General features: G+C 45.3%; 1 protein-coding gene across 1 annotated transcript; it reads right to left on the bottom strand.

Annotated features, from left to right (window-relative positions):
* Nucleotides 1-2,112: 2,112 nt before the first annotated feature.
* Nucleotides 2,113-10,359, bottom strand: LOC125757865 (uncharacterized). Its single transcript, XM_049414099.1, has 4 exons — nt 10,181-10,359; nt 5,169-5,312; nt 3,118-4,428; nt 2,113-2,144 (listed from the first exon to the last, which is right to left on the bottom strand). Exons 1-4 carry the CDS (start codon nt 10,317-10,319, stop codon nt 2,113-2,115), a joined length of 1,626 nt encoding a protein of 541 aa, XP_049270056.1. The 5' UTR covers nt 10,320-10,359.
* Between the last annotated feature and the right edge of the window lie 12,792 nt (nt 10,360-23,151).

The following is a 23,151-nucleotide window of genomic DNA, read 5'->3' on the forward strand; positions in this document are numbered from 1 at the left end:
GGTAAAGGCATCATAGTCAGTATGGCGTCACGCAGGCAAAAACCATTATACATAGCCATCTACAGCATCGCCATATGTAGCAAGGCGGCGGAAAGAAAAGAGAGTTTATGACGGATCTGAGGGCGTGGAGGATAAAGAAGGACGAAGGGCAAAGGTAAAGCATAACATAGCCACGTATGACGTCAAGTAGACAAAACCATGTATAGCGTAGCCATGTATAGCATGATATAGTAAAGGGTTCAAAGGGAAGTGAGTGTGAGGAGGAATGAAAGCATGAGTGGAGAGGGTTGAACATGAGTAGCCATGTATGGCGTCACGAAGCAAAACTATGTATAACATGGCCGTGTAAAGTATGGTATAGTAAGAGTGCGGGAAAGAGAAGTGACGGCGAGGACGATGGAAAGGAGGGTGAGAGGGATAAAGCATAGCATAGCCATGTATTGCGTCGCACTGCCACAGCCATATTTAGCACAGTCCTGTATAGCAAGGGGAGGGAATGGGAAGTGAGGCTGATGAGGAGGGAAAGGAATGGAGTGTGCAATCATCATATGCTGTCGTCTCAAGTTGTCGCTTGGCGTCACGCAAGCAAATCCATAACCAGGTATACCAAGGGGGTGGGAAAGAGTGATGGTGAGGAAGAGGGAAATGAAGAAGGGAAGGGTAATGCATAAGCATAGCCATGTATGGCGTCACGCAGGTAAAACCACGTTTAGCATATCCATGTTAGCAAAGAGTTGGGAAAGTTCGTGACGGTGGGAGGAGGAAAGGTGGAAGGGAGAAGGTTAGCATAGCATAGCTATGTAGCCCGTCGTGCAGGCAAAACCGTATGGCATAGCCATGTATAACATGGTATCGTAACAGTGCGACAAAGGGAATCTATGAGGGTGAGGCGGATGGAAAAGGTGAAGGTGAAAACATAACATAACATGTGTAGCAAGAGGGCGGGAACGCTAAGTGAGGGTTAGGAAAGATGTGCGAAGTGAGGAGTATAGGAATGAGGCATGGGAGAAGGGTAAAAGCATAGCATAGCAGCATAGTATAGCATAGATGTGTAGCATGTGGTAAGCGTGCATAGCACGTGTATGGCATGTGTAGTACAGTGGTCAACTCTCATGTCTTAACGCCGGAGCGTCGGCTCGGAACTGCATGAGCGCCATCTACAGCTTGAAACGGGCCACATCAGAGCATGCGCAGCGTCACGGATGCGCTCGCCATGTAATTTCCGTCCGTGTTATCGCCGCGCCGCGACAACTGATTTCGCCGTCAGAAGCGCTTCAACCGTATAGCGCCTAAAAAAAGAGAGAGAGTGCAATCACCGGATCGGCGTGTATTATACTGCGCACTTATTCTCGGTTCGCAGTATCATATCATACCGACAATGCGTCGGACAATGGATAAACTTATAAGTGGACGTAAATCTGCTGCTGGGACAATGTGACCGCGAACGGCAAATCAACACGCAGCATAGCTTTGATCGCGCGCTGACAACGACTCGCTTCGCTTCCTTTTTTTTCTTTTTTTTCATTTTTGTTTTTGTGATAAACTGTTGACAGCGCTTCCAACGGCCGAAGCAGTTGTTGCATTCGCGGTGATAACCAACGATCGAAGATGCAAGGTAGGCGCATCAATGGGGCTGCACATGCTCAGAGGTGCCCCGTTTTCAACTGTAGATGTCGCTCGTGCAGTTCGGAGCACGACGCTCCGTCGTTATAGATATGAGAGTTGACCACTGTACAGTATAGCAAGGGGTGTAAAGAGAAGTGAAGGTGAGGAGGAGTGACGAGAGGGTAGGGTTGAGGAAACGGAGGAGGGTGAGGGTAAATCATATCGTAGCATAGCCGTGTATGCTACAGTATAACAAGGGGGTGGGAAGGGGAAGTGGGAGTGAGTAGGAGATTCGAGGGTGATGAAGAAAAGCAGCAGAGAAGGGTAAAGCATATCATTCCCACATGTAGTATAGCATAGCAAGGGTGTGAAAAAGGGTTGTGAAGCGGAGGAAGAGTGGTGTGCCGGTGAGGAGGAAGGAGAGGAGGAGGGCAGAAGGCACCCCTGCATCTCAAGAAAGATTTCCTTTCCCGCCATAGACGCCCAGCAGGTTGCATGTTTGGAACGCTAGCGCCGCTTGCCCGTGAACGAGAGCGTCGCTGAAGGAAAGGCGAATCAATGCTCCGCACTTAATACAGCTTTCATGTTGAGTGCAACTGCTTACATATTTCTTCGCTCTCAGTACACGTCTCCAGATAGCTCCAAATAACCGCGATTGAAGCTATGTGTTCGTGTTTTAAACTGAGGGCCAAACAACGAAACGTTCCTTTCCTCAGTAAGGAAGCCTTCATTTTGGTGAGGCCGCCTTATGTCACTCTGAAAGAGTCCTCACTGAGGAACCCTCGGTGAAGGCTTCCTTGGCGTTTCCTCAGCTTAAGGTTGCTTTGGGGCTACCTTCGTGCGCCCTTAGGACCGCTCCTGGCCCTGAACAAGCGCTTCACCTCACAGCTAGCCCACGTGATGAGCTAGCCCACATGATGCTTGTTTCCGAGGCAACCCTTCCACCCCACCTCTGCGGGGAGACGCGAGCGTGCGTGCACAGTGCAGCGCGTTTAGATGGACAGCGTTTAAAGAGGTGGGCGTTTCAGTGTTGCTAGAATGCACCACGTTTTGCGCTCGACTACGGTGGCTTTTCACATTTAGTAATCGCAGTTGGAAGAAAGCGTACACGCGTCTCTATATTAACACTTCAGTTTGGAAGTGATGTGGTGACCCAACTTTTTTTTTACAGAATAAACGCTTGTGAGCAAAGCTTATATTCGATAATCTCGAACGCAGGAGTGCGGCAAACATTCCTCCCGCGAGGACGGTTGAAGGGAGCTTTCAGAGTACGCTTCCTTCCTCCGTCGGTACTTGGCTGTAAGGAGGCTTCACGTAAGGTGAGGACGCGTCGAAGGAAAGGAACATTTCGTTATTTGGCCCTGAAATCCTTGAGACTTATTTCACCATGCAGCTACTGCTTTTCGATATATATCTTCTGACAGTTTAATCCAGTGCTTCCCTGTGCGCGCAGAATGAAAGCTGTGCACAATAAACGCGATGACACAAGGCCAAAGCCGTAATCACACTCACCAAATATCAAGGGATTGCAGAGCATTAGGGGAACGAGGAGTGAGCCTGACACTCCTGACACGACGCACACTGCGTCGGTCCCCATGTAGTCGGCTACCAGCACTGTCTTCATAGTGGCAAGCGCACCCATTGTCACTGATGACAGCGCCCGAAGCACGAGATGTGCTATTTGCACTGTCTCCGGAGTGACCGCAAAAAGCAGCCCGGCGGTTATCGCACATCCACATGCTAGGAACGGCCTGCTCAGCCAGCCCATATCTGCGATGAGAGGTACAAGTAGTCTCCCAAGAATCTCCGGCGGTGCGGCGTATGTGATGGACATAGTAGCGTGCGTGCGAGACACACCCTTGTCGCACGCGTAGTCCACCATTGTATAGATGTGCACAGTGTTCACGTAGTCCACGAGCGTTGACCCTAAAACGGCGACAGCAAAGCTGGTTGTCGAAAACCGGGTCGGGACGACGCTCCTAAGGATCCTACGCAGCAGTTCTCGGAAGTCTGTAGAAAGTCTGGACTTTGAAACCGCTGGTTTAGGAGCTCTACGTTCGCGGGTGATTGAAACCTCGTTTTCCAGGGAAGTATCGTAGCTCTGGGACGTTTTTTGTGAATGCTCCTCGGTAAGCTTATGCTGATTTATCTTTTCAGGGCACCCATGAGGGCTTGTGGAAGAATTCGCAGAGTGTGGCAACATTGGCTGCTGAGTGTCTTGTGCAGTGAGCGGTGAGGAATCACTATGATTCGATTTTGGTATCCGAAACGTAGTGGAGCGTCGGCAGACTGAAATGTCCTCTTCCGTTTGTTGAAAACACCGTCGCCCCAGGGCGTCATATTCTATTGAAGCAACTTCGACTGTGTTCACGTTGTCTTCAAGTTCCAATGTATCGGCTTTTAAACTCGAGGCGCTGCGTCTGCGGGCCTCATAAAGTATCTTTTCAATCGAAAAGGCCGCGGCAGCCGGCTCGTCTGATTTCGCCAAAAGCTTCACGTCACAGCCAGTTGAGTCTATGTATGTTTTGCGCAGGCGCTGGTTTTCATGTACACCGTTTTCTCTCATTGTTCCTGCATTGGTAATCCAGGGCGGCTCTTTCAAAATGGGACATAAAGCGGATATATGCATGATGAGAGCACCGTAGACAAGCACAGCTCCACGGAAGCCGTAGGCGTCATTGAGGGCCGACAATACAGCCGGGAACAAGATGGCGCTAGTGGGATTAGCTGTGAACATACTACCTGCTGCTAGGCCTCTATATTTGCTGAAGTGCTGCAGGACCACCACCGTATGCGACTGGATCACAACTCCGGCACCAATGCCTGCGTATGTAGGCAAAATCATAAACACCAATTCCATAAAATCTGTGTGATGCCGTAGTTCATAACTGTACTAGAACCTATGACCATCACTGCTATATTCTATTATCTTTGTTATACTACATAAGGCTTAGTGGAAGAAGCAACATTCAAGCTCTACCCATGTTTATAAGCATAATTATTGTAGTGCACAAGGACTAGCTTGGCTTGACCCTAAACATGGCATGAAGAACAGGGCATGCATTACCGTAAATATACTGGGATAGAATAGTTCTTGAGAACAAATTGCAGTCATATCTGTGATGGATTTGCGATTGGTGAAGCTGTCTAGGAAATGAGAAACGACGTTTATGAATCTCACAATTTCTAGGCTCAAGCGGCGTACCTTGTGCTTTATCAGACGCTACATGCTTAGTTCAATTTCGTTTAGACAAAGGGTAAGGTTGAGTAAAGTAGGCAGAAATACCTCCAGTATCTGTTTTTCGTGAGCATACACACTTCGTTTCTTCAACGAAATCGAGAAATTGCTCTTATGTCAAACAGTTTGGGCAATTTTTGTGCCAGCAGCTTTGCACCTTAAAATAGCTAGGTCTCTACAGGCAATGTGTAGGTTAGCCATGCGTTAGACAAATATACAAAGTTTGTAGTGTGTTGTGCCAGCATCTCGACATAGCCGCGGGCTTTGGCTTAAACGCTAAATAAAATGCAAGTATCTGAATAGAAAAAAATATATTTCAGCTCACCGTGCACAATCCCCATGGTAAAGGACATCCAGGAAATGCTCGGAGCAAACGCAGATGCTGCCATACCCCCCCATGCGAGAAAGCTGCCCATCAGGCCAATCAGAAACAGTGACATGTGCTTGTGGAGCATGCCAACCAACAGACCTGCATGACAATCACAGACGCCTTTGATATCCTAAGCGCGTTTTTCCCCCTGATTGCCTATGGACAGTCGGTCTGGCGCATATTATGGCTCCTGTGAGACACTGGTACACGCTGTATTAAAGTGTCCGACATTGCTTACGCAGTGCATCGCTACTGAAATAATGTACACTGATTGGACACATTTGTAGCAGGGGCGTAGCCAGAAACTTGTTTCGAGAAGGGGAAGAGGTCAATCATACTTTAAGTATGTTCGTGTGTACCTTTGTATGTGTCAGTGTATATATACGCAAACAAACTTGAAAATTTTCGAGGGGGGGATGGGTTAAACTCCCCCCACCCCACCTCCCATGCTACGCCCCTGATTTGTAGAACACGGTGTTGTAGCTGAGGCCTGTTACACGTTATGCATTTTCCGCCGGCAAAAGCAAGTGATCCGTTGAAAGAACGCCCATCTCGACGCTTCGCGGAAACGGGCCGCGTAAAGGGCAAGCATATGTGAGTTCAAAAATTATGATGGTGTGAACCAGCATTTGTGTGCGCGTGTAAACTTTCTTGGTGCGAATGTAAGAGGCATAATTCATTTTACTTTTGTGTTTAGTTATTTCCTGGTTGAGATAACAAAGCGTATATAGATACAATGAGTACCACTAACCAAAAGACGCAGTTATTTTATTGAAGTCGCAATACATATCGCATCTCAACAACTTTCAGTACGATGGTAAAGAGATGCCTCGTTAGTTTAATTGGTGCTTTGACGACACGAAATGTAGCGAAAAAATGAAGAAAGAAGGGCTGAAGGACCATGTATCCTTTCATACATCTTTCACATATTATTTATGCTACATGCTTTCTATATTGGCTTTGAGCAAGTACTTTGTAAGATATTACTATACTAAAAATTCTACCATGAGAGGTCCATCTGGTTCGCATAACATGGTCACCACAAATCTTGAAGCACATTATTGCTAGGCTACAATATACAGTCAGGCGTTACGTGCGATCTGTGTTATGAGCTCAGAAGGTTATGCAGGGGTTAATTTAGCAGTAAATTACCCCGCCCACGAGTGATGTTGCCTATCGCCACCACAGAAATGCAGTCGCCGCAGCTAGTATGAAACCCTCGACATTATGCTACGCAACAGGAACAGACACTTAGAGGACGCTTGAGCTTCGCCTTCAAGTGTAGAACGCTCTAGCGTATTCGGGCCCCGTGCTCATCGCCTTTTCAACTGCTAGCCTTGCTTCGATTCTTGGAGTATGCTTTAACCGTGCTGCAAGGAAACGAGCGTCTCTGCGCGTAGCATTCACCGTTTCGAGGTGTCCCAGAATGCCTACCGCAAAGACAGCTGCGCAGTGACTACTACACCATAATTTTTCCTTTTGCGAATCAGCGAAGGGCCCACTATGCGTCCGTAAGGCAACACGCGAGCATATGGAGCTGCTCACTTTGTTTATGTTTTTGCTGCTGATGATGAATAAATATGTCTCGGCTCTTTGTAATGGGTGGGCTTTTAAAACACCTATTACTTGCGCAATTCACTTGTTTTGTCGCTTGGAGCCATTGTACGCTTCTGACACGCAATATTACATGCGTCGAGGTCGGTCAGCACCTTGCAGAAAGAAAGTTTACAGTTTTTGTAGAAAAGTTACAGTTACGGTCTCTCCTTGTAGGGCTTGGAAAAGTTAAACATTAAATGATGAAATTGCCGAAAATGTTAAAAATAAAATATATAAAAATCAAATTGTGTCAAAATATGCATGTTTGCGCCAACTGTCGTAACTAAATGCTGCTGGCGCGATTCAAACGCGACCTGGCAGGTAAGTAGTGAGAACAATATCCTGTGCATCTGACCTCCACGACGACCATATCTCTGAGCTATGGTGCGTTATCATAAAATGACTGATTAAGTGGATATTTGGAAGGTTTGTTTTGCATACAGTTGGCCATAGTATAAAAAGTTAGAGCTAGTTTACAATCATTCTGCTTTAATGCACAGTTCCACATATAAAGGAAAAAAAAGCAGGTTAAATTATCTGTGAAAATATTTACCAGAAGAAAAGCTATCACTGTTCGCGTAACTATTGAATGAAAAAAATCACGTTTTGAGAAAAATGGCTGTAAAGATTTGAACCGAATATCCATGTCACGAAGAAACATTCAATATGTCTGAAATTCACCAGGCTCGTAGCTTGGGACATCCTTTGAAGCGGCACAATCTCCTTTTGAACGAGCTGAAGCACGTATTTTTTTCCTAGTTCGTTTTGCGTCTCCAGCTGACTCTCATCCACGTGCTCCACAGTGGGCCCACGCTTGGTCCATTGATTCCCTAACTTGCGTTGACGCTTCTTTTTCGTCCTATACTTCGCCATATTTCATGAAGTCCTGTAACTTTCTCCTTGAAAAACGGGAGCTTAGTCCTAGAGCTCGAAATGGCATACAAGAAAGGACGGACAGCCAAGCGAAAACGCGCGCAACTCAAACAACAGAGTGCCGTGGCCGTGTAGTGGAAATTTTAATTCAAGAGTGCTAAGCCGGGCTAGTTGGTAAGCGTTCATAGTGAATTTACAGCGCGAAAAAAAAACGAGACAGAAGAAGAAAACTACACAGGACAAGTGCCGACTGCCAACTACAACATTTATTGCGCATAACCCATGCTTAAATAACATCGCTGCGTACCACGGAACATGAGGGGACGAAAAGGTAAAAACTCATTACGAAAACCAGAGACTGTAGAAACTATCATCGTATGCCCAGATAATATATCTCTTTTTGAATTAAGCTGATCGAGGCCTGCGCAACGCAGGGTTGACCGCCGCATTGCTAACGGATCGAGCACATTGGAAAGTACATGTCAGATGAGACACGTAAACAAGTACATTCCTTGCTGTGCTTCCGCAGTGTGCTCAATCCCACTTTCGTGTGACCATGTGTATATTGGGCAGACGGGGTGCTGCATCAATGTGCGTCTGCGTGAGCACAATAATTCTCCGAAAGCCCAAGCTAGCATGCACCTATCGCTGCATTGTTGCGATTCTGGTTGTGTGCCTTTATTTGGTAACACGACCATTCTGTATCGACACAGGGGGCAGACGCAGCGGGAAATCGTGGAGGCTGCGCATATAAGCTCTTTGTCAGATGTGTGCACTGCACAGGCCTCGATCAGCGTAATTTAAAAAGAGATATAATATCTGGGCATACGATGATAGTTACTACAGTCTGTTTGTTTAGTTTTTTAATAAGTTTTTAACGTTTCGTCTCCTCATCTTCATGTGGTACGCAGCGATTTTATTTAAGCATGGATTATGCGCAACAAATATTGTAGTCGGCAGTCAGCGCTTGTCCTGTGTAGTCTTCTTCGTCTGTCTCTCGTTTTTTTCGCGCTGTAAATTTACTATGAAATTTTATCATAAGTCAAAAACATCATGTTGCACAAGCTTTAAAACGCACCTAGACAACTTAGCGTTACGTAATATGTACAAAAAACGACATTTGTGACGAGACAACAAATGTTGTGGAATTGGAAACCTTCATTTTCGGTTTCGGATGCGTCTAGGAGGGGTTGGAAGAATGGTCATAGCTTTCGAACGGCTCATGATAACCACATAAATATTTTGCTAATTATTCTCGAATAGGCCGGGAGCATGACCATATTTAATTTCAAAAAATGATTTTTTTTCATGAAATATGTTTTTGAAGGCGGTGACCTACCTTGAAGGGACTCCTCCTACTGCAAGACATTCAAGTAGTGTTGTTTCCTAAGCAGTTTCAAGCAATGACGATACTCCGACGTAGAACATGTACTTGCCACGCAGGAGGCTTGGCTTCGATTCTCACTCACACCAAAGATCTTTTATTATTTATTTTATTTGCATCTTTGTCGAGTTTTCGGTCATAGGCACCACGGATTTTCACTCACAACCAACGACGCCGAAAACGGAATTTCTGCGAAACAAGCTCTTTAAGGCTGCAGCGTTTAAATATTATGACCGCTAATGTACTGCTGCTGAGCTATTCCAGTAGACAAAAAATTTGGCGAAGCTTGCAGTAAGCCGCGCAAGGCTTGAAACACTGAAACTGGGCGATTCTGAAGACTACTCTGGTTGCTTCTAGGTCGTTTCTAGGCCTTAGCTAGGTGATGCAGGTTGTTTCTAGGTTACTTCTTGGAGGTTGCTAGGCTTTAGTTAGATAATGCTAGGAGGTTTAAACGTTTATTCTCAGCGCAACGAAGTTCTACATGAACCACAGACACTCGCAGAAGGGACACGGTTGTCCGAGCTCCGCAGACAGAAATTTGCGCTGAAACCAAGCGTTTGCACCTCTCATAGATATACGGGCACGTCACCGTTGGCATAGGCCTTCCATTGCTTCGGGGTCTTCTCACAGGCGCCGTTGCTTTTCCCGTCCACTAGTGTTCTCTCGTTGTACGTACTCGGGATTGTTAGCTCTCCGCCGTCGCGTCGCAGCAATTTCTTGGGCTAACAGTTGCCATCTTCACCTTTAGCGGAGCAGTGGGGAGTAGTGGGATTTACCGAATTTACCCGTTTCTTCGCAGCCATTTGTTGGGCTAACTATTGTCTTCTTTTCTAGTAAACCAGTGGTGAGTAGTGCGATTTACTCATTTTCTGTGGCACATACCCGTTTATGATGATGATAGTTTTCAGGATTGATACACAAGAAACGATTCGCTAGACAGCTCCGCTGTTGAAACGCCCCCTTCGCATACTGAAGAAGACTTTACTTCTTTCCAGTTGCTGCGTTCCTTCGATCTGGCACGCGGAACTTCAAGGCAACATGTACCCGACTTGCTTAATGAAATGAGAGAAACAGGATGCCAAACAAATCATTCCGCGCGTATGTGCATGCTTACCTGAAGTTCGGTGGCAGCACATGACCAGAAAACCTGGCCAGGAAGAGGTTTGGCGATTCAAGCTGAACTCCTCAATAAAGGCCACGTAGAACCACCCCATGGTCCGAGTGGTGGCCACCGCAAAGAGGTTTGTGAACATTGCCACTGCGACCACATCCCATCGGCAGTCAACACGGTTTCGCATCAGGAATCTGCGCATATATTCTGTGTTTACGCGCATTCTGTAAGCACGACACACACACACACACACACACACACACACACACACACACACACACACACACACACACACACACACACACACACACACACACACACACACACACACACACACACACACACACACACACACACACACACACGCACACACACACACGCAAACGTTCACACACACACACACATATATATTATTTCTCGCACTGTTGCTCAACACAATCAATTGGGAGTTGCTGAGCATGCTGCGCGATGAAGTACGTTTGTTTCGTCACAAGCAGTAACCCAAAAAGCTGCAACATCTTTTGCAAGAACGTTTCAACACTGGGGTTTGTTATATGCACGCCGTGTTCCCGAACGAAAAGTCCCCGAACAAAAGCTGCGGAATTAATCGAGGGGCCCTTTCTTATTTGATAGCGATATGAAGCCATAATATAATGAATCCAAATAAGCGTAGAGAGTGTTACCTTTAGTTTTTTGTTAAAGTGTAGTAATTATGTCAAATGAAGGAAAAAATATTGACGAACGTTTGAGCTTCGCCTGCAAGTGTAGAACGCTATACCGTAATTGGGCCCCGTTCGCATCGCCTGGCATGGTTGAGGCTGGCCTCGCTTCGCTTCTCGGTGGATGCCTCAACCATGCCGCAAAGATATGAACGCCTATGCGCGCATAAATTGGCCGTTTCAAACTATCCTAAAATGCCTGCTACATGCACAGTGGCAAAGCGCCCACTAAGACATAATTATCCCTTTAGTAGATTGTCGAAATACCCCCTACGCGCCTGCGAGTCAACATGGGCACCTGCACAGCGGCATACGTTGTTGAAGTTGTTGCTGATAATGATAATTAATTGTTCATGTGCTCTTCGTAAATGTTGGGCCTTTAAACCAACCACTCGTTGCGAAATTCGCAAGTTTTGACGCCTGATGCGATTCTACACTTCTGCTACGCAATATTACATGGGCTAAGTACACTCCTTGCACTAGATGACGTTCATATCGTTTTTTTAACAATTTCAAGCACGTCCGTGGCTCTGTAGCAGAACGCTTGCTTGCCACGTAGAAGTCCTGAGCTTGATTTCTACTCGAACCAAAGATCTTTATAATTTTTTTATTTGCATCTATCTCAAACTTTCGCTCCGGAAAACGCCTCACACCAACGACGCCGACAGCGGCACAGGAATTTATTCGAAGCGAGCTCTTTAACGCTATCGCCTTAAAGTGAATCAACATGGCAAACTTGGCTCCGCAAAAGCCAACTTGACATCGATGGGACCAAACCTTTAACTTTTGGATGTAGTATCATTATGTGGACGTATATTTTGAGGAGGCGTAACGCGAGTAGAATCCCTTTTTTTCTTCTCGCTGCCACTTTGCCTTTAGATGGCATAAAGAAAGATGTTTTTTTTTTGTATTAGAGTGTACTAGAACAGGAGAGTGCTCAGAACAGGCGAAGCACCAATGTACAGAAAGTGAATTCCAAACAGGGTTAAGCCGCTTGGGGCGCTGCGACCGGTAGCCTGCAATGTGTCGTCGTTTAAGAGTTGCGCGCGGCCCGCTTCTCACTCAAAAGGACCGAGTTCGAATCGCAGCTGTAGATGGTGAATTTTTATTTTTACTGTCACTGGTTATGCTGTTATTGGTTTTCCTTTTTTTTTCTCTTAAAACTAGCTTCAGTTGCTACGTATTACTTCCAAAAGTAGAATCAAATGTGAAGTCTCGTTTCGAGTCTCGCATCTCGGAGGCCATTCTTTGTTGAATGCCGTGCGGTGGCGCTGCATATCTTTACGCTCACTGTCAAATTTCTTCCGTTTCACTTCACATTTCACGATACTTTTTGTAGCAATACATAGCAACTTGAGCTATTTAAAAAAAAAACAAAGCAAAATCGATAAAGCTATAACAAATCACACTAAAATAAAAACCCACCATCTACAGCTGTGATTCGAAGCCGGCCTTTTGAGTGGGAAGCGGGCATTCTACTACTGCAACACTGGCTTTTTTTTATTGCGATAGGAAATATATGGGCAGTCTCGGGTGAATTTTGCCGTCGCCGTCGCCGCCGTCATGAACCGTATATGTATAAGTATGTGTATATATATATATATATATATATATATATATATATATATATATATATATAAAAGCCCCAAAGAAAAATAGTTCAGAAAAATACTTCCGAAGCGCGGAGTCGAACCAGGGACCTCTTGATCCGCAGCGAGTGGCGCTACCCACTACGCCACGAAACGCAGATCCTCCAAGTAGCTAACGGCGAGCGTTATATACACACCCTTTACCGCTGGACGGACTCAGAGACGGCTGGCGCTTATAAGCGTTTCTTCATTACCAGCGAGATGGCGCTAGTAGCGCGACGGGCGCATTCAAAGGTCGTCGGCGAGCTCGCTTGCTTCTTCTTATATTTGCGCACGGAGAACCTTGCCCTTCCGCTGTCTGCTCGCAAGGTTTTGTCGTGGTGAGGGGATGAGGGATGTTTCACGCTTTCACCGTGATGCCCGCGGCCATGTTACGGAGCATACGAACGTCACTCGAGCTCAAGGGACGCCGCTAAACGAACAAACAGAAGATGAGCGCGAACTATCAAGTGTCACAGCTCGACACTTGAAGCACGCTAGTTTCCTTCGCTGCTTCGGCCGCCTTTGCAACACGAGCGCTGTTCAAACTGAGTATCCATCGGCGAGCCTCACTTCGTATAGCATTAGTTTCTTGCTATCGCATTCATTGCTTCGCCCTTGCGGCGAAACTGTGACTTTTTTCTTTATACTGCAACACTGGTGAAGCTGCGCTCAACTCTTCAACGGAGACATTGCAGGCAGCCGATCGAAGCGCCGCAAGTGGCTTGACCCTGTTTAGGCTTCACTTTTCGAAGCTCGTTCCGAGCACTCCCCTGTTCTAGCACACTATCTCTCTGATATCAAGAGCGAAACCGAAAATGCGCGATCGCCGTAGAAGACGGCAAGGAAGGGAATCGGAAAGCGCGTGACAGCACTCGAGACAGTGCAGCGTTAATCCCAGGGTTCATCAAGGACACGGGGTCCTCGGCTGCACGTCCGGAACGGGGAGATAGGGGACGTTCTCTTGGCGCTGCACTGTCCTGCAATCCGGCTGGGTGAATGGCCCAAGCACTAGGCGAGGTGCCGCTGTTCTGGCTGCCGTCCAGAGCGGCTGATCGAGTTCCGGTGTGCTGTGGGCCTCTGTTCCTGCTGTCGTTTACGGTGGCGGGAACAACCCAGGTGTGCACGACCCAGGTGTCCTGTCGGGACGCGCGTGATGGCTGAAGGCTGCTGAGCTGCCAGGGTACCATGCGGCTGCTGCTGCTGCGGTGAAAGGCTGTGTCATGGCGTGTGCCGACGCACGTTGAGGACGTTCCAGACGGCGCGCCGTCCCGAGCAATCGGCATAGGCGTTCAACAAGCCACGAGCTAAACACGGCGAGAGACATCTCATTCAGACAGAAATATTCAGTACAGCTAACAGAACTGAATGTGTCACACTACTTTAAGTGATGCTCATTAATAGTTGCGTTCTTCCTGTAAATATACCCGTGGCTCGATTGCTCCTTGGCAAGTGGTTCTACACCCAAAGCTGATATTACATCACACACACACACACTCTCCCTCCAACCAAAAAAACTTGCAGCTAAATTTGTACTCTTTCTAAGCGTTCCTTGTCACCAACCATCCGATGGACGTCTTGAAGAGAACATCCATACTGAAACATTTTGTATTGCGCCGTAGACACCCTATAATTTCTCTACACTCGTGATTACGTGATCGACTTGATGATGACATTTTATATCATGCGTAAAATAAACTCCAAAAAATTTATATTCAGAATCTTGTGAAAATTGGGCATTACCTATCCATACTGTAATGAACATGGATTCTTCTTCTTCCTAAATGACATGAAAACTGTCTTACCGCGATTTAAAGTCACATTTCACTTGCGCCGCCACTCAATATTAAAATTAAGATTGTGCTGTAATTCGCAATGATTGCCTTCCCTAATAAAATGCCAATATAAAGCACACTCATCAGCGTACAATCTTATGTGCTACAGAACTCCTTCACCAATGTCATTTATGAATAGAAGAAGCAAAGGTGGACCAATGAAAAAGCACTGAAGGACACTAGAAGGCACGTCGCTTCTTGGCGACCGAGAACCGTTCATCACTGCATACTGCTCGTGCAGTTTAGAGTATTCGGCGTTGTTGGCAATCTATATACGACACCAAAACGACTTTGTGAAGGACATTTTTAGCCATAACTGGCATAGCAGAGTGGCCTCTCTTCGGCGGAGTCCAGTTGGTATTTCTGCGACGTTGCAGTATTCAGGAGACTTTGCAGCACACCTTCTACGACTGTCCTCGCTACACTGTGCAGGGACAATCACTCGCAACCGCTCTCGCTCGCCTTGACAACAGGCCGATGTCGCTAGGAACCGTCCTCAAAATGTCATCCCTAAAAGTCGTCGAGAATGAAAACAACCAAAACATTGTTAAAATTTCTAAAAACAACAGACTTGCACGAGCGGCTGTATACTTTTAGGGATCCAGTATACCACACAAGATTGCCGCTCTGCTCTGCGACGTTTTGTGCGTGTGTGTACTCCCCTCTCTTTTTCTCTTTCGTTACTCTTTTTTCAATCTCCCCCAACCCTTTCCCCTGTGCAGGGCAACATACCGGTTATGCTAAACTGGCTGACATCTCTGTCTTTCCTCTCTTTCTTGTTTTTCTTCCTTCAAGTATTTCGAATCCCGCTACAATGTCGTGCTCATCAAAATTTTCGACATCGCCGAATCCAGTGAGAGCGAAAGCGACAACTGTCGAATAACCGGGAGGTTTTTCACCGACAGATACTCATACAGATAGAGCGCGTACAGAGTGTAATTGTGTTTAGTTTATGAATTCGTTGAAAATGTGACGAATAAGCAGGGCCCATAATAATAATATAGTGGTCTTCATTGCTGCGCGTGAGACTCCTGACGGTATTGTTACTATCGAATGTATCTTTGTTTCTTTAATTACTTTTCTAGGGGTAACAATATTAAAAAACAAACAAACAAGGTAGTGCATTTTGCAAGCTCAGTAGCAGAAACCGAGACGTGAGTCGTAGGAACAGGGCAAATTCACTTGTATTACAAAAACGTCACTTCATTTCTCTTCATATGTGCAATGCGGGCGTTCACAAAAAAAAAAGTCACAGCGTCGCCGCAAAGGCGAAGCAATGAATGCGATCGCAAGAAACTAATGCTATAAGCCTTATGCAAAATTGCTGCCATCTGTCGGCGGCTTCACGAAACTACCGACGCGGCGCCATGTTAAAGGCATGTTTCTATGTCGTGCCGCTGTCGATATCGTAACCGTGTGACTACGTGCTTCGATCGCCATCAATCGCCGCATGAAAAATGCCGGACGAGTGGTCTAAGGATCTGTCCGCATTACCGGCCCTACCAAGCGACTTCGTCGACAGGTATTACGCTTCAAAAACTGCATCGCAACGACAACGACAACGGAGCTACAAGTTCGTCACGGAGTCCTACGTGAGCCTGCCGTCGCTGCGGACGAAGCAGTGCGCAAGGTAATAAACTTTCCTTCTTTTTATTGAGTGTGGAGCATCAACCATTTTCAGTCATCTTCTTATCCTGGGTACAGGGTAGTGAAGGGGCTTTTGCGTCTGACGCGAGTAGGCGCAGCGACGACGGTAACGAGCAAGCAGTCAGGGCAACGTTTGTTTCGTGCAGTAGGGTGGCCGCTGGCTTTTTCTTACTACGTATTTGCGGTAAGGCTGTAATCATATAACATGCAAGCAGTCAGGGCAACGTTTGTTTCGTGTAGTAGGGTGGCCGCTGGCTTTTTCTTACTACTTATTTGCGGTAAGGTTGTGATCATATAACATGCAAACAGTCAGGGCAACGTTTGTTTCGTGTAGTAGGGTGGCCGCTGGCTTTTTCTTACTACTTATTTGCGGTAAGGTTGTGATCATATAACATGCATTTGTTAGAAATGTAACGCGGTAATGTTGCTTACGTTCGGCCACTGTTCATTGCGCAGTTCACGAGGATATTTTACTAGTTTTTAGTGCGCGGCGTTTCAAAATTGCGCCGCTTTCTACGCTGGGATCATAAAGGTACCTGAGTAATGAACGCTGTATTCAGTAAAGGTCTGTGAAGTTTGATTTGTGCTGGACAAGTTGCATATTGGTGCCTTCTTTGCGCGTACCATCTGCAGAAACTTGTAATGGCGTGAATGCCTAGGAAACGGGGGGGGGGGGGGGGAAGAAACCCCTGGAATTCATGATTGCTATCAAAGATTATCGCAGCTATACGGTCCGTAAATTCGGATTGATTTGTTTGGTAACTCGCTCAGCGTAGTGCAGGCAACCGTTTCAGATCACCATCGATAATTGACTGGATTCGAATGAAGCAAAATCATGACTAAGTGGTCAAGTAGCACCATATCATGGCGACATTACTGACAACACGAAAAAGAGAGGCTTATTCTTTCACCATTCGGCTCCCATTTGATTGTGCAGCAAACACTTCCGGAGAAGCAATGTGCTTAGATATGCAATGTGCTCATTAGGGAATGTTGTCATTTCGGTAACGCTTGGCTGCGTTAAATTAATGTAATTCATGCTTGAATATAATGTTTGCTTGCACTAAATATATACTGTAAGCTTTGGTTCTTCTATTGCAGTCCCTCAGGGCCTGCCATTGCAGTGAGATGCCTGTGCTACCGGAGTCGAAAGAAGACCGCAGACCCGTACACTGTACATCTCACATTCACCGCCAACAACCGCGTGTCACAGGCTCGATGTACCTGCCCATCTGGGACATCAGGCCATTGCAACCATTTGGTTGCAGTCCTCAGCCAGGTGGTGCAGCTTCAGAAACTTGGCTACAAGGAACCACCCGAGGAGCTGTCACCAACTGAACTGCCTCAACAGTGGCGACGGCCACGGAAATATATGGCACCGGAGGGTGTAATGGATGTGAACTGGCGCCAAGTGGCAGAGGGCCGACCATCAACACCGAGACAGTGCGTACTGCAAGAGTTGACGTTTAACCGGCCCACATGGGAGGAGCATTTAAAGGCTACAAAGAAACTTGGGGAAAGCCTAAAGGAAACGCATGGTTGCTGGGCAGAGATTCTTGCTGATGCTGATTCTTATGCTACCGCAGAAACTCCAATGGGAAAAACATTTGTTGGATCAGCAAAATATATACAAATGCCAATGACACCAGCTGGCTTTGAGTGCCTCATGCCCTGGAGCTCGTCAAGCCAAACACTCCCTTTGCCAGTTCCTGCGCCAGCTTACAAGTTTTTCCCGGCAGAAAGCAGCTGGTGTCCCCCTCAAGAAATGGCAAACAATCAGGTGTTACAAGTAAGTGGCTACTTGTATAAGCATATTGCTAAAGAGCCAATAATTGTAGTATACCATAGACATGCAAGAAAGGTAAAAGCACAAGGAAAACACGGACGAAAAAAAGGAACACATATATACATTCACAGGTGCTTGTGTGTGTATGTGTGCCCTTTTTCGTGTGCGACAATTTTCTTTGAGCTTTCACCTTGGAAATGAATTACTACCAACATGCCCAGACTGCCACACTTGGACATGCAATCTAATAGGTCGTAGGGAAAAGGATAAGGAAGAGATTTGGAATTGCCCCTGGAAATTTTCTCCTGGCTAATATAGGCCATAACCTTCCAACATAACAGCTTGCAGGTTGAATATTTCTCTGAGAGGAAAAAAAAAATCAACACAGCCTTGGCATTTCGCTGTTAATTAAATACTTAAATATTGCTTGTGTGCAGGGACTCAGGATTTCAAGTGAAGATGCTGCAGCACTGGAGCAAAACACCAGACAGCAGAGCCAGAGCACCACTTGGAGGAATTCCCGAGCCAACAGGCTAACGGCTTCCAAATTTGGCACCGTGCTGTCTAGGAAAGCCCCGTGGACTGAGCGGGGCATAGCAAATGTCATGAGGCCAAAGGAATTTTCGAATGGCATTGTAAGGTAAGAGAGTTTAAGCATAGCGAAAAATAAAATCGTGAGTTGGGCTGCAGCACGCATGCAGTTTTTCTGCTGATATGGAACTTTCATAAAGCTACGTCTACCTTGGTGATGACAGCCGAATTCTTAACGAGGAAGAAAATTCAATGCTGTGCATTCAGTGCATGGCCTCCATCCTGGAGTTGCCTGTGTATGCTTGACGTATGAAGCTTGTGTCGCTAATACTGAGTGAGCCAATACGATACGTGATGTTTCTCAACTTAAAATAAGCTTAATGGCAATACTGCTATATAACTGCAAAATGAGTGTGCAATTTTCTAGTGGCATACACCTACAGGGTATCTTTGGATAGATTCTTTGCAATAAATGCTGCGACTTTAGATGCGTATCCAAAGAAACTTTTTTTTTTCGCTTGTATATATTGAAGACTGTTTCCAGGTGCATGTTCTCGCATCTTTTTATAATGAACAGTTCTGGGTAGGTGCTTGTCTTGCCCATTATTTAGCAATTCTTATCTTGGTCCTTGCCTCTTCGCACTCAAGTTTTCAAGTATGCCACCGTACCAACTCGCCTAACTTTCCATTTGTTTATACGTGCTTTGCCATCCGCTGCAACCCGAACATGTCCTGCAGCTGTGCTCTAGTTTGTGGCATTAAATTCCGGCCACGGTAGTCGCATTTCAGTGGAGAGCTACTGGCATAAAAGGAATACATTTAAAAAATTTTTAATCTAGAAATATGGTATTTGGGCTTTTTCTGGACTTCTCAAAGGCCTTCAACCTCATTAGTCATAAAATTCTCCTTCAAAAGCTGGATCATTATGGTATAAGAGGCATTGCACACAAATTAATCGTGTCTTACTTGCAACAACGCACTCAATTCGCCGTAATTGAAGGAAAACATTTAATAAAATCCATTAAAACAGGAGTCCCACAAGGAAGCATCCTGGGACCATTTCTCTTTATACTTTATATTAATGAAATAGTCCTGTATCGATGAATCAGTCCATTATATAATATACACTGATGATAGTTTATTTTTTTTCAGGCAAATGTAGCAGCGAACTAGGTAGTCGAGCGAATAACACGCTGTCTGAACTTAATGCGTGAGCTCAAGTAAAATCCCTAAAACTAGCCATAAATAAAACTAAGGCTGTTTTATTTCACCCCCGCCACACACAAGTCCAGCTTCCCATCATTTCATTAAATAACTCAGAAATTGAAGTCAAAAGTTTCAAATCATTAGGCATGTATTTTTCACATCACATGGGACGATCACGTGAACCATATTATCAGTAAACTATCTAGGACAATTGGCATTATGCGCCGCCATTGCTGCTACTTTCCTGCTTCTGTTAACATGCCTATATATAATTCGTTGTTTTCTTCTTTATTGAATTATGCCTTTCTTGTATGGTCAGCAACAACAATCGTAAACATCAGCAACAGTCTTGCAAAAGAAAGCTTTGCATCTAGCCTGTAAAGTGCCATATCGCTGCCACACAGCAGACTAATTTAAAAAGCACCGTATCATTCAGGTTGCATCAATACACGATTACAAACTATGTCGTCTATATAAGCTCGGTTTATTGAAAATTAATGATACCACTGCAAGAATAGCGAGGTTAAAGAAAAACTTCCCTGCTTATAAAGTACGTCAACCTGAAGTGTGGTACATATCGAGATGCAGAACAAATTACGAAAATAAAATGTTCAATTTTCAACTGCCTTCACTTCTAAACCGCATAACAAAGGAACACAAAATTAACATATCTAGCATATCACCAAAACAACTGCAATTAATGTTTGTATAATGATGTGCTATGACGACTACTGTTTTTTCTATGCCTGCATTGTAATATTTTATTTTCTTTTAACCACCCTATGAATTCATATATATTTCTTTTAGTAGGATGTACTTACTTAGCCGCATGCTTCTTTGCTATCCTGTGTACTAGGGGGTCAGGGCTCCTCAAGCTGTCCGAACAGCTTTTATCTGCCCTCCTCGTAACATGTTCTTGTTGCGGAATAAAATTTCAATTTCAGAACCCAAAGAAATAAAAATTAATCTGGCACCATTGTGATTTTACTCATGTCCTACTGTGAACTGGAAAAGATAATCCACTCAGTGAAATGTGCTTTGCCATTTACAACTGAGAGCAATGCCACCATTTCTCTGGCCAAAGTTAGTTGCGTAGAATATATGCTGTTAACTGACTGTTCTCTAAACCAACACTAAACAGCACAAACAACAGTTACACTTATCTATGTATTATTAACTTTTTGCCTTGAATGTATTTGCAGGTACGGAACTCTGAATGAGCCACGAGCAGTGCAGCGGCATGTACAGTCTATGGACCATATCGGCCGCAAGGTAATCGTTCACACCTGTGGGCTCATGGTGCGCCCCGCTTCCCCATGGCTGGGTGCCACACCAGACCGCGTCGTGTACGACGTTCACGAAGATCCACCTTTGGGTTTGATTGAGGTGAAGTGTCCTTGGAGCAAGAGGTCATCTAGTCTGCAAGAAGCACTCGCCTCACCTGATTTTTTTATTGAAGTGGTAAATGGCATTCCGCACCTGAAAGAATCAAGTGACTACTATGCACAAGTGATGGGACAGATGTTCTGTGCAGGACTTCTCTGGACGCACTTTATAGTATATGCAGAAGCATGGATGATTGTGTGCAGAGTTGAGTTTTGTTGTGACACCTGGGCAGCAATCAGATCAAGATTGGACAACTTCTATTTCGAACAAGCTCTGCCCTATTTAAGCTCTCTTGAGCAGACTTGAACTGGAAATAATTGTGCCGAAGTGCATGCCAGGATGCGAGTGCAATAAACAAAACCAGTTTTGAAAGTGAAACGGTGTTTATTGTATCTTCTATGGCATTCTGTCTCAATTACTTAAGCTGCCTCTATGAATATACACAAGGAAAAGGTTTAGCTTCAGCATTCTAAGCTAGCAGCTATGTATGGCTGCACAGGGCTTTCCTGAACACATGTAAAAATTTTAGAGATAAACAGTTAAATAAAAATACATAAGACTTTAAGAGATTGCTGATACAAACAGTTAAATAGAAATAATAGTACTTTAAGAGCTCTTTAGCAGGGGTGTTTGGAAGTTAGTTAGGAGAGCACACACAGTCCACACTTGGTTGATGATAGGTGCAATCGTGATGGGAATTCTTCGATCGAATATGTGAAAACACTTAATCCTTTGGATGCGTCTTTCCACATGAATGCGTAGAGATGCAATGGCTTCTGTCTGAGCAACTTGTTCTTCTGTGAATTGTGGTGTTCTCAAAAATGGTGGCATGTTCAGCTGCACCCCAAGAGGTTCAAGAAGGTCCCTGATGGTGAACCCTTTATCAGCCATCACAACATCTCCTTGTTCAAATGGAAGCTCGAGAAAACGACTTCTTTTCACAAGCTCCCTGTCTGAAACACTGCCTGTCACAAGTGGTGACAGAAAAGTAAGAGCCCCGTCAGGGGAAACGCCAACCAGTCCCTTGAAAGTATTGCTCGATTTATAGTTAGAGTAGGTCTCTGACTGTAGTACGAAGGAACTTGGGACTTCACATTTTATCTCGGTAGCATCAATTATTACCCTAGTCTTTGGATACTTTTCTTGAACTCATCAGGCATGTTTCTGTCAACAACAGTTCGTGACGGCCACATTGGCAGGTCTGTGAACCTGTCGAACATGTGATTAATCCAGTCATTGAAAAGACGGCTTACTGTGCTTTGGTGAATGTTTAAACGATGTCCGAGGGTCCTTTTGAAAAAGGCCTAGCCTCAAGTTCACGAGAACCATAAAAAGCTGGTTCTCGATGGTGAGCATGGAGGCCTACCGACTCCCCTTTGTCAGATTCGGTGCATTTTCGTCCTCCTCCTTCAGGTCAGGTTTAAGATAGTGAGAGCAGCTTGATGAAATCACCATATGATGACAGGCCGGTATAAAACTGAAAATCTTCATCATTGTCTGTAAATTGCTCAATGCAAAATTGGCTGCAGCCTTTTCAAGATAACTGCATCTCTGCATGAGTAGACACCTCTTTCTTCACAGCTTTGCAATTTTTGCCTTTGCTTGTGCCAACTCATTTGTAGGTGGCTGTGTGTTGCTGAAGCACGCTTCGAAGTCCATGGGGGTTCTGCATCTTCACAAGCCTCTGGCAGCATGCCTTGCTCAACGTTTTCACTATTTTGCTGCGATTGCTGTGTCTTTGTCCACTGTGTCCTGCACAAACATGGCACGAAGAGGATTCTTCATGGTTGGGGCAGGTCGGGCTTTTGGTGGCTTTCTTTTTTTGATGGCTTTCTTGAATGCAAACACGGATGGAACTGCATTCTCTTGTAGCATTCGGCGGCCACTAACAATGTTCTTGAGGAAGTCTTCTTCATTGAAGTGCCTGGAACACACACGGGCTGTTCTAATATTAAATGGTGGCTCCCTCTTGATCGCAGCCAGCCATCTTTTCCGGAGGCTGCTGTCATCAGGAATGCAGTGAAATGACACCGAAAGAATTAAGAGTTGCATGAGACTCGCATGTCTGAAATACTGATAATTCTCGGGTGGATTTATATATAAGTGAATTTATTTACGTCATGTAACTAAGATGGAAATAAGGAAGCGCAACTGACCTCCATCAATGAGCACTTTCTGGGCTGTTTTTCTTAACTCTTACTGCAGTGTACATGTGCGTTGTAAATGTGGTTGCAAA

This window comes from Rhipicephalus sanguineus, chromosome 3 (assembly GCF_013339695.2).
Source record: "Rhipicephalus sanguineus isolate Rsan-2018 chromosome 3, BIME_Rsan_1.4, whole genome shotgun sequence".
NCBI lineage: Eukaryota > Metazoa > Arthropoda > Arachnida > Ixodida > Ixodidae > Rhipicephalus > Rhipicephalus sanguineus.

Coding starts and splice junctions, on each gene's coding strand:
- LOC125757865 (XM_049414099.1), bottom strand. CDS start 10,319: ATGTTCACAAACCTCTTTGCGGTGGCCACCACTCGGACCATGGGGTGG. Junction 4,429..5,168: donor TACCATGGGGATTGTGCACG/GTGAGCTGAAAT, acceptor CTACATACGCAG/GCATTGGTGCCGGAGTTGTG. Junction 2,145..3,117: donor CTGCAATCCCTTGATATTTG/GTGAGTGTGATT, acceptor CCTTTCCTTCAG/CGACGCTCTCGTTCACGGGC.